At 40.9% G+C, this 20121-nt stretch overlaps 1 protein-coding gene across 2 annotated transcripts in view; it reads left to right on the forward strand.

Annotated features, from left to right (window-relative positions):
• The window catches only part of psd2 (pleckstrin and Sec7 domain containing 2), a 43057-nt gene that overhangs the window by 4163 nt on the left and 18773 nt on the right, over positions 1-20121 (forward strand). For both annotated transcript variants that reach the window (XM_051954052.1, XM_051954053.1), the window contains exons 2-3: positions 4634-5173; positions 8377-9156. In XM_051954052.1, the coding sequence (XP_051810012.1) occupies positions 4716-5173; positions 8377-9156 (1238 nt within the window). In that variant the 5' untranslated portion in view covers positions 4634-4715. The remainder of the gene's footprint in view (positions 1-4633; positions 5174-8376; positions 9157-20121) is intronic.

The following is a 20121-nucleotide window of genomic DNA, read 5'->3' on the forward strand; positions in this document are numbered from 1 at the left end:
CAACCTTTCGCCACATTTCAGGCTTCAAACATAAAGATATAAAATTTTAATTTTTTGTCAAGAATCAACAACAATTGGGACACAATCGTGAAGTGGAATGAAATTTATTGGATATTTTATACTTTTTTAACAAATAAAAAACTGAAAAGTGGGGTGTGCAATATTATTCGGCCCCTTTACTTTCAGTGCAGCAAACTCACTCCAGAAGTTCAGTGAGGATCTCTGAATGATCCAATGTTGTCCTAAATGACTGATGATGATAAATAGAATCCACCTGTGTGTAATCAAGTCTCCGTATAAATGCACCTGCTCTGTGATAGTCTCAGGGTTCTATTTAAAGTGCAGAGAGCATCATGAAGACCAAGAAACACACCAGGCAGGTCCGAGATACTGTTGTGGAGAAGTTTACAGCCGGATTTGGATACAAAAAGATTTCCCAAGCTTTAAACATCTCAAGGAGCACTGTGCAAGCAATCATATTGAAATGGAAGGAGTATCAGACCACTGCAAATCTACCAAGACCCGGCCGTCCCTCTAAACTTTCCCCTGGAACAAGGAGAAGACTGATCAGAGATGCAGCCAAGAGGCCCATGATCACTCTGGATGAACTGCAGAGATCTACAGCTGAGGTGGGAGAGTCTGTCCATAGGACAACAATCAGTCGTACACTGCACAAATCTGGCCTTTATGGAAGAGTGGCAAGAAGAAAGCCATTTGTCAAAGGTATCCATAAAAAGTCTCGTTTAAAGTTTGCCACAAGCCACCTGGGAGACACACCAAACATGTGGAAGAAGGTGCTCTGGTCAGATGAAACCAAAATCGAACTCTTTGGCCACAATGCAAAACAATATGTTTGGCGTAAAAGCAACACAGCTCATCACCCTGAACACACCATCCCCACTGTCAAACGTGGTGGTGGCAGCCTCATGGTTTGGGCCTGCTTTTCTTCAGCAGGGACAGGGAAGATGGTTAAAATTGATGGGAAGATGAATGGAGCCAAATACAGGACCATTCTGGAAGAAAACCTGTTGGAGTCTGCAAAAGACCTGAGACTGGGACGGAGATTTATCTTCCAACAGGACAATGATCCAAAACATAAAGCCAAATCTACAATGGAATGGTTCACAAATAAACGTATCCAGGTGTTAGAATGGCCAAGTCAAAGTCCAGACCTGAATCCAATCGAGAATCTGTGGGCAGAGCTGAAGACTGCTGTTCACAAACGCTCTCATCCAACCTCACTGAGCTCGAGCTGTTTTGCAAGGAAGAATGGGCAAGAATTTCAGTCTCTCGATGTGCAAAACTGATAGAGACATACCCCAAGCGACTTGCAGCTGTAATTGCAGCAAAAGGTGGCGCTACAAAGTATTAATGCAAGGGGGCCGAATAATATTGCACGCCCCACTTTTCAGGTTTTTATTTGTTAAAAAAGTTTAAAATATCCAATAAATTTCATTCCACTTCACGATTGTGTCCCACTTGTTGTTGATTCTTGACAAAAAATTAAAATTTTATATCTTTATGTTTGAAGCCTGAAATGTGGCGAAAGATTGAAAAGTTCAAGGGGGCCGAATACTTTCACAAGGCACTGTATATATATATAAAAGAGGCAGGAAAGAGCAATTTAAGAGCATCTTGGCCTTTTAATCAGCATCATTCTCACTGGATTGGTGGGTTTCATGACTGGGGGGGGGGGGCATGATTTCAGATGTGTTTACGTGTTGTTCACATGATTGGCAGATGGTCCGATTGCAATTAAAGGAAATTGATAAGACTTAAGAGGCCCAGTGTTCTGCTGACAAAAGTGGAATGCAGTCAGTCCTTCCTGATAGCCATTGTATAAACAGAGACACAAAAACTGAGAGACACACACTCCCTTTCTCTATCGTTGGCTCTGTTTTCTGCATCCGTCCATGTGGGGTGTCTGAGCACATTTGCTGTCTCTCCTCAGCAGCCGGATTCATAGCACCGCTCACTTCCACAGTCCTCTTTCTCTGTTATTTTTTCCACTGGATGAGACCCATTTACCTCAATTACTACAAAATGAGAGGCCGAGACAGAAAGGAAAGGAAAGAGAGAGAGAGTTGAGTTAGACTGTGAGATAGCAGAAAACATAATGTAGAACAGATGAAGAGGACAGAGTGGGAGAAAACCAAGACACTGGAGACGTGGAGAATTCCTACTTATCGTGTCTGGTTTCATAACAGTTTCCATTTATGGAGATGTGTCACCGTTATTTGTGTGTGTCTGCACAGTAATATGTGCAAATTCGTCTTGGTGGAATACCATAAATGGATGCAAATTGTGCATGTTTGCCTTTGCATAGTTCATATTTTATGCAGTCAGTACCTGAGTTGTTAAAGCAGATATTAATTCATGTGAGTGATTTAGGTCTGTTTCTAAGATGCATCGTTCTTCGTGTGTCATTAGAAATGGCCACTTGACTGATGCCTCTGCAGATGGACTACACTGAAACAGCCTGGTGACAAATAAATAATGTGCATAATCCTTCTGGTAAAAAAAACTATAAAAGGAAAGCAATGAATTGGCCAATCACTGATGGTGTATTCAGAAAGTATTTGTTGAGACATCAGTCAGTTTCTTCTCTGAGATCACTGCAACAGCAGACAGAGAGAGAAGGATTAGAGGAGGCTACAGTAGCACACACACACAGTGGCTGCTTGTAATGTTTTGTTGTATATTCAGACATTTCTTCCTGTGTATTTCTGACTCTGACACAACACAGTTTTCTCCCGTTTAGACTGAAATGCAACGAGGAAGATGATAGCATAAAACCAAGGTGTTTTCTTGCCTTTGAGCGCTTTAACAATAGTGTTCCCACGGCGATTGGGATTGAGACTTCCACAGCACTATTGCAGTTGTGTGATGGCATGAAGCCTGAAAGAGGAAAAAGTTCTGCTTTAATTAGGAACTTGAGATGAGGGAGCAATTTGTAGGATTTTTTTTTCGGGCTCTGCATAATTTGCATCATCCTTTCGCAGCTCTGATGAAACATTTAGTGGGCCTCTGGTGTCCTCATGCTCAGGGGCCAAGCCAAAACACGTGCAACATCATAGATACAAAGCTGGCATGCATCCTAGCCTGTCACAAATCTTTCCTCTTCGCTATGGCCCTATTTTTCTTCCTGCAGTTTGACACAGAAATGCTACAAATTTCCCCCTGAGAAACCACAAAGTATTTTTGGCAGGATTACGGAGGCTCATTTCAGCCTAACTAGGTTCTTACCTGCATCTGCACGCCATCAGAAAAGCTATGAATCCAGTAAATATTTTACTGCAGTTATGCTACAAGTCCCTTGAAGCGGATGACTCAGCAGAGCAGAGATCTAGTGTGTCAGTGTCTGGTTGGATCAGGCAGACAGGGCTGCTTCCTGGCTGCACTCTTTATGATAATTATAACACAATGGAACAAGAATATGTAAAATTAAAAAGAAAATATTTTTGCTGATTGAAGTGGAAAGTCAATTCGTGACCTTGGAAACAACGTTTGGAAAAGAACCATCAGTAGCTGTTCTACCTCAGCTCATAAAGTTTTCCCAGTTTTCAATTGCACAAGCTCATGTTTCCATTTTTCTAAACATTTTAAAGACCCTTTGTTCAGTTTTGAGAGTGAAAGTTTATTCTGGACCTAGAACATGCGATATGTTTGACGTTTTGTGCAACCAACAGCCAGAAGCTCAAACAGTGATATTCTCTTTTTATTTGAGAAGCTGGAACCAACAAAATCTTTGCAGTTTTGCTTTACCAGTAATCATTTCTTGAAATTGTTGGTACATTTTTTGCTTGGTTTTCATGGGTAGTCATTTCACACTGAGCAAATTCCTCATCCAATTCATCACTTTATCAAAAAGATAATTCAATTATTATTCTCACAAAAAAAATTTTTCGAAAAAGAATGATATATTAAAGCCACCATTAATTCACCCCTAACTGTCTTTGCAGAGCTGTAATTAAGAGCTGCTCATTAGCATTTGCCCTTGAGCCTCAGTAAGAATAGAGGAAGACCTACTGTACAGAGGTCTCGCCTGCTCCAACAGCTCTGCAAATTAGAGTAACAGTAGACCATTAAGGCACATGTTCAAATCTCAGGTTACTACCATGCATTTACACAAAGCACAGAGGAAGCGGGCATGGAAACAGAGAGCTGCTCAGCTGTAAAATCTCCACATAGATCAAGAGCCAGCTATGAGTTTGTAGGATCATTCTGACAGGAATCTGCGGGGTTTATTAAACAAATCTGCCTTCTCGCCTGCCTGAGCTCCTCTGCTGTCTCCTTTCTCTACCTTTTTCCTGCCCTCCTTTCGTAGCAGTTTGGGGATCATCTGGTGCAGAGGACAAAGTGTTCCAGGCATATACATCTCCCTCTCTAACGCACACACACATGTACACTTAGAAAAACACTGCAACACACATGCACAGCTGCTGCTTTGTTGAGGGTGACCTCAGTGACTTGCAATTTAGACTAGAAATAATCAAGTGACTGTACTGCCATGGTTATTGCAGTCATTTCATAACGCTGCCTTCTGCACCTCTTCATATTTGCTCGTTACTTTCATTTTATACTGATATTTCTCTATTCTGTGTGTCTTTCTGCTTCTGTGTTCTCACCAAAGGGTTCTTCCTAGTTGCTGATTTGAAGCTCTGATCCTCATATCTGGACAGAGTAGACAGTCTCTCCCCTCAGTGAAGGGCACCATGACCCAGGAGGGGCAGGATCTGCCCTCTGCCACCCCACCAGAAAACCCAGTGGAGCCCAACACGACTGCAGAGACACAGAACAAGGCAGATGAGCACAAGCTGGAGGCCACGGCAAAGCAGGAGATAGACAAACAAGAAGACGAGACCGGAGAAAGAGAGGATGGGGGACAAGCGGGGACACAGAGGGAAGGAGATGGGAGGGCAGAAGTGGAGGGTGAGGTGAAGCAGGAGAGGGAAGATGGCATTGGAGATGAGCATCAGCAGGCAGAAGGGGAGGCGGAGGGAGAGAGCGAAGAGACGAGAGAGGAAGGATGTATGAATGTGGAGGTGAGCTCAGCGGGGGAGGAGGCAACATGTGAAGCAGAGGAGATGAAAGAGGAAGAGGAGGGCAAGGGAAATGAAGAAATGCAGCCATCTACAGAGGAGGAGGCAACTAACCAACAGCCAGCTGGGAAGTGAGTCCATGTATTTACTGTTGTACAACATATACAGTGTAATGATGTTAAAGTGTGACTAAATGCTTTGATCTTTAGGTGTCAAAAGAGGATATAAAATTAAAATCAGCAAGAAAATGGTTCCACATGCAATCAGCAGTTTTTACAGCTTTCATCTTAACCTTCTGAACCCCAAGCAGTTTGTGGCCATATTTTTTGCTTCTGTCACATTTTTACTCACTCATTATTTTTCCTTGCGATATAAAGTCCTCTATTGCAACAGCACAACCATGGCCGTAAGCAGAGAGAACTCAAACGTGTCTTTTTGTGCTATAAATCATAAAAAAGAGAAATCACAAGTTGAATCAACCCAGACTCAACATGTACAACATTCTTCCAAATGCCCACAGATGCTACCAGTACTGTAAAAAAATGGTGACGCTTATATTTTTGATTTGTTTCCTTCCTTGCCGCCTATTTGCTGTGTAAACACAGCCTGCAGTTCAGTCAAAAATCCCTGAATTTTTGTCACGTGACTTTTGGTCACAGCTGAGTCAATAATGGCTTCTCTGTTGCAACAAGGAGCTCAGAATTTTTATTTTTGACAGAAACTACCAACAGGAAACAGTTTATTTTGGGCACATTTTTAAGTGACACATTTGGAATTAAGTCATTTTGATAAAATATCACAATTTTTAGCTTAGATTTGGTTGGATTGGATTCCTGTTTTTATAGTTTCTGGCCCTGGTAACTAGTGTAATTTTGGCAATTAAAACCCACCAGTAGGTTTTTGGGTTTAGAGATTTAATAAACACACATTCAGACAGACTTTCTTTGTTATAATAGCCTAAGACTGCCTGTAGTGGTTGGACAACCCACCTTTATGCTTTCCATTAATATCACGACAGAGCTTCACTTCTCAGTCCTGAATAGTTTAAATGGCAAATACTTTTCTCTGGTGCATAATTAGCTTAATGTGCTTCACTCACTTTTTTTTTTTTTTTTTACAAAATAAATACGCAGCAAGCCTCAACTAAATGAAAATACTTAATTTTATAGGGATGAAGGAACCAGTAACTCATTTTTTTTTGCTGTGTCAGAAAGACAGATGACAATAGAAAAGCTTGAAATGTGGCAAGAAAGCTACTGATTTGCAGTGAGAAGGGAGAAATGCACAGGAGTATAAGAACGCACTACACACGTGGACAAAATTGTTGGTACCCCTCAGTTAAAGAAGGAAAAACCCACAATTCTCACTGAAATCACTTGAAACTCACAAAAGTAACAATAAATAAAAATTTATTGAAAATTAAATAATCAAAATCAGCCATCACTTTTGAATGGTTGATTAACATAATTATTTAAAAAAAACAAACTAATGAAATAGGGCTGGACAAAAATGATGGTACCCATAACTTAATATTTTGTTGCACAACCTTTTGAGGCAATCACTGCAATTAAACGATTTCTGTATTTGTCAATGAGCGTTCTGCAGCTGTCAACAGGTATTTTGGCCCACTCCTCATGGGCAAACAGCTCCAGTTGTCTCAGGTTTGATGGGTGTCTTCTCCAAATGGCATGTTTCAGCTCCTTCCACATATGTTCAATGGGATTCAGATCTGGGCTCATAGAAGGCCACTTTAGAATAGTCCAACGCTTTTCTCTCAGCCATTCTTGGGTGTTTTTGGCTGTGCGTTTTGGATCGTTGTCCTGTTGGAAGACCCATGACCTGCGACTGAGACCAAGCTTTCTGACACTAGGCAGCACATTTCTCTCCAGAATGCCTTGATAGTCTTCAGATTTCATCGTACCTTGCACACTTTCAAGACACCCTGTGCCAGATGCAGCAAAGCAGCCCCAAAACATTACTGAGCCTCCTCCATGTTTCACCGTAGGGACAGTGTTCTTTTCTTCGTATGCTTGGTTTTTGAGTCTATGAACATAGAGTTGATGTGCCTTACCAAAAAGCTCCAGTTTGGTCTCATCTGTCCAAAGGACATTCTCCCAGAAGCTTTGTGGCTTGTCAACATGCATTTTTGCAAATTCCAGTCTGGCTTTTTTATGAGTTTTTTTCAGCAGTGGTGTCCTCCTTGGTCGTCTCCCATGAAGTCCACTTTGGCTCAAACAACGACGAATGGTGCGATCTGACACTGATGTACCTTGGCCTTGGAGTTCACCTTTAATTTCTTTGGAGGTTGCTCTGGGGTCTTAGGATACAATTTGAACGATCCGTCTCTTCAATTTGTCATCAATTTTCCTCTTGCGGCCACGTCCAGGGAGGTTGGCTACTGTCCCGTGGATCTTGAACTTCTGAATAATATGAGCCACTGTTGTCACAGGAACTTCAAGCTGTTTAGAGATGGTCTTATAGCCTTTACCTTTAAGATGTTTGTCTATAATTTTTTTTCAGATGTCCTGGGACAATTCTCTCCTTCGCTTTCTGTTGTCCATGTTCAGTGTGGTACACACCTTTTCACCAAACAGCAGGGTGACTACTTGTCTCCCTTTAAATAGGCAGACTGACTGATTATGAGTTTGGAAACACCTGTGATGTCAATTAAATGACACACCTGAGTTAATCATGTCACTCTGGTCAAATAGTTTTCAATCTTTTATAGAGGTACCATCATTTTTGTCCAGGCCTGTTTCATTAGTTTGTTTTTTTAAATAATTATGTTAATCAACAATTCAAAAGTAATGGCTGTTTTTGATTATTTAATTTTCAATAAATTTTTATTTATTGTTACTTTTGTGAGTTTCAAGTGATTTCAGTGAGAATTGTGGGTTTTTCCTTCTTTAACTGAGGGGTACCAACAATTTTGTCCACGTGTGTATATTGTTGCTGCTGTTTTACATCAGCCTGACGTGATGCTAATTAAATGTCTTATTTCTGTCCATTAGCAGCAAACAGCAGAACAGTAGTATTCTACTGTTTTAGATAAAAAGGATGAAATAGTGATGCTTTGACAGATGAACGGAGATGAGCTTCCAGCTGTTCACAAAGAAGCAAAAAGCACAGTGCTTTTTTATCTTTCATCTTGCTTCAATTGTCAGTGTGACTATTCAGGTTCAAATATTTGCCCAGTGTGCAGACTTCTCCTGAATGAGGAATTATTTCAGCAGTGAATATGAATGATCTGTTTTGCATGTGTGTAAAACTCAACAATGAAACTGTTGTACGGTTAATTTATATGCTAAAGATAATTTGTCATTTTCCTTTACAGACTGGCAAATGGTATAGGTGTGAATGATGACGAGGATGAAGTGGCTGAGGAAGATGAGGGCGGAGAGGAGGGTGCGACGCAAACACATTTAGACACTTTCAGCTCTAACTTCGAGACGACTGTAGAACAAGCTGACACTGAAGTGGAGGAAGAGGAGGAAGAGGTGCAGAAAGAGGGAGATGGAAGAGAAAATCAGGACAGTTTCAGCTCGGCGTTTGAGCAGATTGTTGAACAGGTTGAAGTCCAGGAGGAGGAGGAGGAAGAGGAGGAGGAAGAGGAGAGACAGTTGCAGGAGGAGAGGGAGAAAAGTAGGGTGGACAACAAAGATGGTTTCAGCTCCACATTTGAACGCATTGTAGAGTCTGCCCTGTTGAGGGGAGGAACCTGCTACAGCAGCCTGGACTCTCTGGACGTGCTGTCCCTCACAGATGAGACGGACAGCTGCGTCAGCTTCGAGGCGCCACTGACGCCGCTCATCCAACAGAGGGCACTGTTACAGGGTCCTGAACCGCTGGAGCTGGAGTTGGCAACGGTTCAGGAGCAGGAGGGGGCTGAGACTGGACCCGACGCCCCAGGTGCTGATCTCACGGCCGGGGAGTGTGCTGTCCGTGGAGCTGGAGCAAAAGCTGGAGTAGGAGGAAGCCCGCTGAGGACCACCATACCAGGGAGCAGGTCGGAGTTTGTGCTGAGCCAGCCTGGACGCTGGGCCATCCCCAATGGATACCATACAGACTTCCAGGGAGCCATGGAAGGCTGTGGAGCCATGACCAACTCTGTCAGGTAAGATGGGGGTCAGTCTTAGTAAATTTAGGTCCCTGTGTTTAGAAATGTGTATTTCACCACCTTTGATCAGGGTTTTCCTGACTCAGAATGAGCCTTTAGGTTTGGAACTATGTGTCACAGTCAGCATATAAGATCATGTACAGTACATTGAGTCTGTGTATATGACAGAAATCCTTGCACTTTCCTGCTATCTCTGGCCATTCAATGAACAAAAACATATACTTGAGTAAATAAAACCCAATTAATGAATCTGATTACAAAATGGTGCTCCTAGGAGTTTCAGAAGAAAGCAACTGAATTTCTCTTTCAGGTTCTTGAAGACTAGGATTACCATGACCTGACCGAGAATCACAGACCTGACAAGATTAGGAAATTCAAATTTTTGTTTTCAATTGTTAATATTTTAGTGCTGGTGATTTTCCTCTGGAGCTGCCTAAACTCCCTTTGTTAGGACTGCCAAAACTCTTCTAGCCAGGAAGCACTTAGTTTTAGCCTTATTCTATGGGTGTACTTTCTGTCTAAACATAAATTAAATTCCTGAAGAAACCCAGAGCAATATACGCATGTCCATTCCAGTGCTTTATTTTGTATGCAGGTCAGTTTTGTTGTAAGTGTTATCAGTGCACATCACCTTTTCCTTCTTCATAGTATTATTTTTTGTATTACCACTCGCTGTTGTCACGGTCAGAAATATTCTAACCTTACACACAAGAGATATATAATTATAAATGTCATTGACTGCTCTTTCAGTATAAACAAAAGTGATGTGGTTGTCTTATTTCCTGTTACTGTTATGTTGTTTCTTGGCACTTTTTAAAAAATACTGTGGAAAGGTTTTGTTCCAAAAATGAGCAGTGCAAAGTAGGTTTCTTGTTAACTCGAGATGAACCGGATGTTTGCTGTTTCATACATATATTTTTAAATCAGAAACTTCACTGTTGTGATATTTATTTATTTGTCTATATTGTTCCAGTGGTACAACCAGCTTCTAAGTGAATACAACTCACTTTTCCTTTTAATCTGTAACAATGTAGATGAAACATGCAGCCTCAGATATAAAATTTATTAGTTACTTTTGCAAATTTTTTTTTTATGCTGTGAATTTTGGAAGCATTTGGATGAAAGTTTAGATCAGTGATGACAGATTCCAGTGTGTGTCGGTTTGTTGAAGCTTTGGGCAGATGTCGTACTAAAGTGTAATTAACTTGCTGTGACCTTGTCTCAACCAGCAGGTGGCATGAGCAAGTGAGACCTAGCTGTGGGATCTTTCAGAGAGGGGGTAGCAGGGTTAGTTGGAGGTGAATGAGATGGTCTGGTTCTTTAAAAGAGAGTGGTTTGTACATACATGAAAACTCACGAACCTTTAGTAGCCTGCCAAACAGGAACCAGCCAAGCAACAAAAAACAAAGTGCAGAGGATAAAAAGAAGATTCATGTTACTCAGCCTAAAACCCTTTGTACCTTTGGAAAAGATAGAGACTTGTACACGGTTGTGCAGCTTTGAGCACTTGAGTAAGAGTGCTACACAGCAGACTTAAACAGCATCAAGCAAACAAAATGGTCAGACTGAAAAATTCAAAGTTGCAGCAGGAGCGCTGTTACATTTTTATGAAGAGACACTGCTGGAACAGGAATGCTGCATCTGAAGTGATAGGAGCTGGCAGTGTGTGAGAGCTTAGTAAATCCTGACAGCAAGTTCACGCAACAGACCTGCAGACTGTGACTCAGGTATTTGCTCTGTTCAACCATTTTTGTAAAAGCATACTTGCACAGTGATGAGAGATAACCACGGTGCTGCCAAATTACAAAAGGTGTATGCACGACAGAAGATCTTTGAACGGAAACTGAATTCATAGGACGAGTGTGACAGTTTTGTATGTGAGAAAATTTACACAGCAGGATGGAAATAAGATGCTGGGATGCCTGTCAGTGTATTGAATCATTTGTACGAACTGAACAGCAAGCACATCCTTCCTTTGTCGCAGATTGTCAGTAGATATTTATGGCAATACTGAGATTTCACACGATCTCTGATCACTCACTCAGTCTGACCATCATTTGCATAAACCCCAAGGGACTGTGAAAAAACACAACAGCTGACACTACTTTTTTTATGTTTATTTATCTTAATAGCAATAATGAGGGTTGAGGAAGACAGTGCAGAGCCACTGAAGGGGGAGGCTGTAAGTGGAACCATATGGGAAAAAACATGTAATCTGAACTATGGCTATACGTCTGGCTGGCTGGCTGGCTGGCTGGCATGTACAGAACCCCTTCCTCTCTAACACTGCCCCCCTGCACAGTTTCTACTATGGACAGACCAATTGTCAGCTTGGGGGAAGTACTGGAGTTGATATTTGGCATTGATATCTCTTTTTAAGATATCTCTTTTGATAAATTAAACATGTTACTTTGAATCTGATGTAGCTACTTCTCTTCGTCTCTAGTCATTGTCTCTACAGCAGACAGACCCTCCAAAAACTGAACAACAAGAAGCCATTGCCACAAAACAGAAAATTTCACAGTGTCTATGCTAATGGTTAGCAGCTAATTTGGGAGGCAGTCACAGATTACCCTGAAACAGTGTCTTGACAAAACAATAACTAATATCGCTTTAAGACATGGGCTTTAGTGGGCAATCAAAGTAATAAAACAACATAAGATGCCAAGACAAACTGTTCAATCTCAATTAGTGGACCTTACAGTAAACAAAAGAGAGCGTCCGAACATCCTTTGATGCTCGTCACTCTTATTGCTATCGTCTATATTCAGCTTTAGTTATCCTTATTAACGGAGATGCCTAGTTATGAATGACAGGGTCCCTACTGTCACATGTTGTTAATGAATATTTGTTGTTTCGCTGAGGAACATGGCAGAGTTATGTGACAATCGCCGTACGTTTGTCTGTCCGTCTGTCTGTCTGTTTGCAGCATGACTCAGAAAAGGACCAACTAATTTGGATGAAATTTTCAGGGAAGGCCAGAAATGACACAAGTACCAACTGATTAGATTTTGGCAGTGATGCGGCTTATAGTCTGGATCCATGGATTTGTTAAAGATTTCTGTATCATTGCGAGATAGCAGCACGGCATCACCGTTTTAAAAAAAATGCTCCATTTCTGACAATGCCATATGGGGGAATGAACAGCCCTTTTTGGAGTACTGCACTCTCTGAGTGTTTTCCTTGTTCTAAATATGTTCAGTCTGTCTTGATCACCAATTCTGGCATCGGTATCGGCTCTGAAAAAAGCACATATCTATCCCTAGTTTCTACAGTTACACACTTAATGGAATGCCAAATAGATGCACACACCTCTGACATGATCTGTTTAGCTAACTGCTGGGATTTGTTGTCAGACTCTCCTGGTGCTTCACAGCTCAGTATGAGTTTTAAGATGAATGAAGGATTTTGGATGTCGGCTCTGCTCTCCCCTCTCTCTCCCCTTCTCTCTCACCCCGGTCTACAGATGTTGTCCTTTAAGCACAGCCTTGCTTCCTGACCACCAGCGCCAAACTGAATGAGCTATTGTTTATGTCATGACATCATCGTCTTCAGCTTTCCTCTGCCCAGCGGGGTCTTACAGCGAGTGTGTATGTGTGTAAGTGAGTGATTATTGCGCTGTGTTAGCCAGCTTGCCAGACATTCGAGCACTTAAATGTAGAGTGGATACATCTGCTAGTCCGTCTTAAAGGGAAAGTTTGACTTTTAAGGACACTTTATTAGGTCCTTGATACTCATTCAACGTCAGTTTTTTTGGATATTTAAAAGGAAGAAGTTACAAGCATCAACAATTCTGATCCAAGTCGAGTTTGTCTTGTAATATTCTCTAGCGGGAGTGTGCATAATTTATAACGGCTGCTTTTCAGCCCAGTTGAATTAAAGTAGGTTGAAGTAGGATGAATATAAATGGCAATAATTAAAATAAAACACTACAGCGCTGTTGGAAGTTTTTTCTTTATTTAGGGATGCCTAATTAGACAGATGGGACAAAATAATACCTAAAATTAACATTGAACACTTTTTATGATTCACGGAGCCTGTGAAACAAGTGTGTGTCAAAACAAAACATTTATTTATACGAGCTGTAAAGGCTGCTTATTGTGTTGTTTTTCATCAAAAATGTGTCCTATCCATATACATTATGTCATCCATGTGTAATGTGAACGTCTTTCCTTGTTTCATTTCATCTCCTCTCTTCTTTATTCTGTCACTCATTCTCTTTGTTCTCTCCATCTCACCTCCTGACACTCTATTCATTTCTCCACTTTATCCGTCTTATCTCACTTTATCTCATTCCGCATCCTCCACACATACACACTATCCCCCTTTTTTCTTCGCATCTTCTCCTCTTCCATTTCCCCTGCAGTGCAATCCTGCTGCTGCTTCTTATCTTTCACTTCTCCTCTCCCTACCTTCATTCCTGCCAGTGGGTAGCCACAGAATTGGCACAGTTATGCATTTTGGCACCTCAGGCATCGTGGACAACTAGTCTTTTTCACCGCAGGACAGAGCCACTGCAGAACAACGGATAAAAAATGGCGAGTCAATCAGTCAGTTGCTCAGCTTGGCAGACTTTTAGTTATTAGTCAGTCTGTCAGTCCATTTCTTCACCTGTCATCCAGAATTTCTGGGACTAGAATGAATTCCTAGGTTTATTTTCTTTTAAATGATATCTCTATTCAGGTGCTGCTGCCACGTTATTATTTCTGTGGTGTTTTTGTACTGCATTTTCCACTTGTGTCACTTGTTGTTTTGGATGACGTACCTTAACCATAAATTGGGGGGAAAAAAAAGTCCACACTAGCAGCTATGTGAGGCAGGACTTGGACACAGCAATGCTTTACGTTTAATGTTGGCGCGTTAATATGCTCAGAATGACAGCGTATCGGGTAGAACCTAATTGTTAGCATGTTAGCATTTTAAAATCTAAGAAGTATTTAAAATTAATTCAAATTTCGACTTCATCATGGAACTAGACGAGCCCTCAGTAGAGAGCAGAACCACGCCCTCTACTGGCGAAAACCCTGTCCTCCCTATACAAATGATGCAATATGTATCAATTTTGATCATCGCATGTGTCTCCCTTCCTACTTGATCTGCTGACCTGTAACTCCACAGCTGAGCAGGGGGCCTTAGACTGATCTTCAGTGCCAAGTTTGATTATCCTGACTTCAGCACTTGCAGAGATATCGGAACGGACATAGCCACATACATACATACATACATACTTACATACATACTTACCCAGCCAGCCAGATACCGCACCAAATGCAGTAACCCCGCTGACGTTCGTCAGGCGTGGTTAAATAGCTGAAAGAACTATAAATCATCTTTATGGGGTCAGCATTTTTTTTATTTTTTTTTTTACCAGACTTCATGACAATCCATGCAGTAGTTCTAAACATTTGTCTCATAACCACCAATATGAACATCACAGTGGCAATAGAGGTTATCCTCTGGACAACATTAATGCCATAATTGTTCTGATTTTTCAGTCTTAACCTAAGTAAAAGACCAAACCAACTGTATATATTGTATGTATTTTTTAAAGGGTGTGTTATAGAGTTTATTCTTAATGCTGCTATTCGGAGAGTACTAAACCGATTTTCATTGTTTTTTTTGTAACAGTGACAATAAAGATCTATTCTATTCTATTCTATTCAACTGACTTTCCCTGACTTTGCCAAACAGCTTGTGCGACTGAAAACTGTGCTATAAACATTTATTTTAGTGAATATGTAGATAAGTAATGAACACTGATCATTATTCTTGCAAGGCACACATGTGAGAACATGTCTACACAACATGGATATTTTCCATTACTGGTGTTATAGAGTGAATCCAAACGACAAGAAGGTGGAAGAGACAGAATCGTGTGTCTGCAGAAAATCATTGGCATGCAGTGTGGAGCAGTTGGATCAGCATATGCGTCTCAAAATGCTTCAGAAACTCTGTTAGTGAGTCATAAATCAGTGCTACACATGTAACACGGTCTTTGTGAATGCAGCTGAAATAGTGATTCTCCAGTTTTTCTTATGAGTACTTTGATCGTATATCTACAGATTCTTTAACAGGATAAACCTTTGTCATTATGTAAAGCATCAATGAAAAGAAACAACACAGATTTATTGATCTTTACCTAATCCAAAGTGATTCAGACGGCTTTCAAAGCTCACAGCCCTGGTGCATACTCACAAAATTCAGGCTTCAACTTTCATAACAGACAGAGCTTTGATGACGCCCCAGGCGGAGACAAGAAACCTAATCTCACCTCAGCCAAACTCTCCCTGTAGATCCACTTGCTGCTGTTACTGATTATTCTGACATCAATGGATGAAGGCGGTAAAGTCGGCAGCCGGCCACCAGGATATGGAAGAAATTGACAAGTATTTCAGACTTTGTAAACATGCTGTCCAGCACATGCAGATAAGAAGTGACAGTACTAGTCTCTTACTCAGCAAACCTGCTTGTTAGTTTTCAGGCATTTCAGTCAGTTTTTGTGTAGTTTGTCAGCCAGGTTTCGATCAGTCAATCACATCTTTGTTGGGTTTGTTAGTCAGCGATTTCTACTTGACAGTAGTTGTGGATCTCTGGTCTCTGCAGGGACCGTTACTAAGGTTAAGGCTTAACCTTAATCTGTCGAGGATCCTAAAACCACCATAAAAAACATACTGACTGCCTGTCTGTCTGTCACTCTGTCTGTCTAGCAGCTTAATACAGAGAAGGCTATATCTGCACATTGGAGGCAACTAGTTGAATGCTGCTCATGTGATAGTGCAAACTGCAGTGTAGTATCCCTGCACTCTCAGAGAAACGCTCAAAGAGACAAAGTGACGTGAACATGCCTCTTTGAAGCATCACATTAAAGCACAAACCAGTACGCAAAAGTCATGCTATAGGATGTGGAGATTATGAACGCCTGTACACCCTGTGCACACTTGTGCAGTATCTGTTGCATGCATTCATGTGTTCCTATGCGTATCTGTGTGGGAAACATGCTGCAAATGTGTGTTCCTCCCACTAACTCATGAGTTTACTTGATCTAAGCCCAAGCAGAGCAGATAAAAGCCGGGCGCAGTTGTTTCCATATCAGAGAAGCAGCTCTGCCATGTGGACTAATCTCTTTCATACACGGTATCGAGTGCAGAAACGTGCATACACGTTAAAGACATGTGGGCCAGCAGCGTGCATGCATAAACAAAAAATGCATTTAATTCTCATACATCCTGAAACTCGCTCAGTGAGACAGATATGGGAGCTCTTTATATCTATCTTTCACACCCTGGATATTTTTCTTTCCCTCTCACATATTCCAGGATGTCACTTTGGGAAATAAAACCCTTAGCGTGGTTCTATAGCACTGCTGAAACATCCTACAGATTATCCTTTCCTGGCTCTCACTCAGGCAGTGATATGGACACACTCATCCACGCACAGTCACACAGACATAAATAGACGCGCATGCACTTTTTGCAAAACAACACATACAAAATTCTCTTTCACCCTCTCACCACAGACACACACACAGAAATTGAATAATTTCAATGCCGAAAGATTTATCCCTGGCTATTTATAGCTCGACTCTGTTTTATGACACAGCCCACAGTCTTACTGTAGCGCCGACTGTTTTGGGTGAATGAGGTTCTTCTATTTCTCTCCTCTGAGGCGTCTTTTCAGCACTTCCTGTGGGTGCTCAGTGGAAGTCGAGCCACACTCTAGAAAATATTTTTTGCCTGTTTTTTGGCAGTTATTTTGTAGCTTTTGTCAGACGAAGCTGTTGCGCCAAACACAGTCCCACACCTGAACATAATTAGTCTCACCCAGCCAAAAGAGGTCACCATTGTCCATTGTTTGCAGCTGAGTAGGTGTTTTTTGGGTCTTGTTTTTGTGTTTGAGAGAGCAGAGAGGGAGAACAAGAAAGCAATCCAAGCCACAACATAAAACCCAGGTTTGTAGCAATTACATTTACAAGATCATTGTTGTTGTTGCCAAATAAAAGTACTAAAAATGAGTATGCAATTTTGGAAATTAACTGGTTTCTGTAGTTTATTGTTAGTGGTAATGTAAGTCTTTCTTTTTGATGCCAGTGTACACTGGTGTAAATTAGCCATGCTGTATTTTTCTTATGCAGCTTTAAACGTCACAGGAGTTTAATTTGTCGTGGTTTTTGACAACTATTCATTATGTTGGAAATAAATGTTCTTATTTGAATGTCATTATTTTCATTTAAGTAGATTTGAATTGAGTGTTTTTGCCTTCTGGATCCACAGCTTAGAAATACCTGTTCTGTATCTGCCACAGAGTAAGAAATTATTTTTTCAAGGGAGAAAAGCACAGTTACAATCAGGAACTATACAGTAAAATTTAAGCTGAATTTCTAGTAATTTTTCTCATTTTTGACTTCAGTTAGTAATAGTCACATGGTTAAGTTAATTAGAACATTTTCTACCATTTAATAAGATTATCATTGCTGCATGTTGAAAGTGCTTAACTTTACTATATAATCTCTGAATTAAGTGGCTTCTCCATTTTTTTAGTCATTATTTTTAAGGTATGGTTGTAAAGTGTTCTCATTTGAATATCATAACCTTCATTTGCATGTGCTTCGTGAATTAACAGTTTAAAAATACCTCAACTATATCTACTTATTGAGGAAATAGAGAGTATTTTTAAAGGGGGACAAGTACAGCAATTTAGCTTACAATCATGAACTTTGCTGTAAAGTTTAGATGCTCTTGTTGTTTCTTAGTCATTTTGGACATCAGTCAGGTTTTGCAATATCAAACCTAATACAAAAAAGGACAAAATTTAAATACAACATAATTTACTCCCTTCTCACCAGAGGTAAATGATACCTGATTGATACCAGTTACTGTACTGGTGTACGTTTTTTTAAAAATGTATTTATAAAGAGACATTTCGCACAGCTTTCGTCTCCTCTTTCCCTTTCGATATTACTGTTTTTTATAATCCCACTTTTCTGTGGTAAATAGCAGCAACTACTTCCAAGCAGCAACCTACATGTCAAAAATGACAGGTTTGTTATCCATTTTGTTGACAGTGCTAACCTCCCTGTGTGCAAATGTTGCACCAAAACAATTTCCCTGTTGCTTTTTTGCGGGGGCACCATTGCTGCATCCTGGGCTCAGCATCACCCAAATAGTTGTGATAGGTTTAAAGAAATACAAACCAGCCAGGTTTTTTTTAAACAGAATGATAATGAGCTAGAACATTCAGCGCTGGAGAATAATTTGGCTAATTAAGACCACATAATCAGCTCAAGTAACGTATAGACTATTATCAATATATCTGCACAATATTAGCAAATATATTGGTCCAGCTGATTTATCTCTTGAGTGTTGTAGTAGGTTACGCTACATGTTGAGATTCAAGGAAGGATATCAGATGCATCTCAAACATAATGGGTATTACAAGGGCTTTAAGAAATACTTTTAGTTTGATTTCCAGTCAACAATATCAACCTAATATCAGGAATGATCTAATACAGATGTTTAAGAGGATAATTCAGCTTTCTGTGATACGGTGTCTTTCCAGTATAGACGGATGAATAGAAACAGGACTGTTGCTGTAATAAATTGATATGTGGCTTTTTATATGTTGAGTTTATTGGTGTCTACAGTGTTGCAAGATTGAGCTCAAAGTCCAAACCTCAAATCCTTTTCGAGGCTGATTGATTGAAAAGCACAAAACAAGGACTTCTTCTAATCGGTTGCACATGTTATTGAGAAGCATGTGCACCCTTTTCTGGCCAACTACTCCGAAAACGAATCACTTTTTCCCCATGTGCCGGCTGCCACGAGAGCATCCACATCTGTGCTGCTGCAGGTTTATAAATTCTGCTGTCTGCGAAAAATCCATTGTGTGTGAATGACAAAGGTTGAGTCATGGCAGTAAGCTGCAAAAAAAAAAAAAAAAAGACTTGTGACCAGTGTTTGGCAGTCTCCAAGAAAGCCCTCTGAATGTGTGTGTTGTTGGAATGTAGTCGTTGTTGTGTTGAGCTAATAACCTGCAGGACTGAATGTATTAACGCAGATCTTCTACATTTTATACTGTTGACCCTGCAGCTGCTTGTCTGACCTCTGCTTTTTCTATTTTTCTTCTTCTTTCCATGATATTAAAAAAAGAGGAAGGAGACATTCAGATGTTGAAGGCAGCATGCACAGACGTCTCAGTGTGTTATAAAATTCTGTGCATGTATGTGTTGTGAGGGCATCTTTTTTATTTATAACTTGCCCTCTTAACTAAATGCCTCATTTTACATTAAAAATTGATAATTAGTTTTGCAAAACAGGTTGTTGAGGCAACTCACACATGAACGTGCAGAAGCAACCACATGCAATAACTGAAAAGCAACTTGAGGAGTGTAAATACAGGACGCCCCCCACAGATACTGGAGCGATCTGCTGGCTCTCAGCCCCTTTTACTTCAGTGCAGAGGAAGTGTAGCTGGCCTGGACACACAGGGCCATTGTAGAGCCACCACTAGGAACACTGTAATTCATCAGGAAAAGTCTGAGCAGTCTCCGCCCCCAACATCCTCTCCTGAGCGCAGCGTTCAGACCAGCCAAGAAACTTCAAGGAAAAATCCTCCAAACACTGCCTGTTGACACTGTGCTGGAGTAATTGATCAGCTCTGACCAGGGCTGTAATTATCTCTGACTGGTCCCCACCTCTGGAGAAATCTGATTTGGCTGGAAGTTAAGGAACAAACCGGGCCGATGCGGATTTTGCCGACTACTGGATGATGAGGCGGTCGGTCCGTAGCGCGCCTTTAACCGCTGATTTCCAAGATCCGAGATGTGGAATAAGGAATACGATGTTCACTTCGACTTTTTGCTGCAGCTGCTGTAAGTCAAACATCTGTTTTAGAGCAGTTTCTTTGTAGGTTTGACGTGCAAAATGGGGTGGGAGCGTTAACTTTATGCTGCGTGGCAAAATGGAA

Source organism: Acanthochromis polyacanthus, chromosome 10 (genome assembly GCF_021347895.1).
Source record: "Acanthochromis polyacanthus isolate Apoly-LR-REF ecotype Palm Island chromosome 10, KAUST_Apoly_ChrSc, whole genome shotgun sequence".
NCBI lineage: Eukaryota > Metazoa > Chordata > Actinopteri > Pomacentridae > Acanthochromis > Acanthochromis polyacanthus.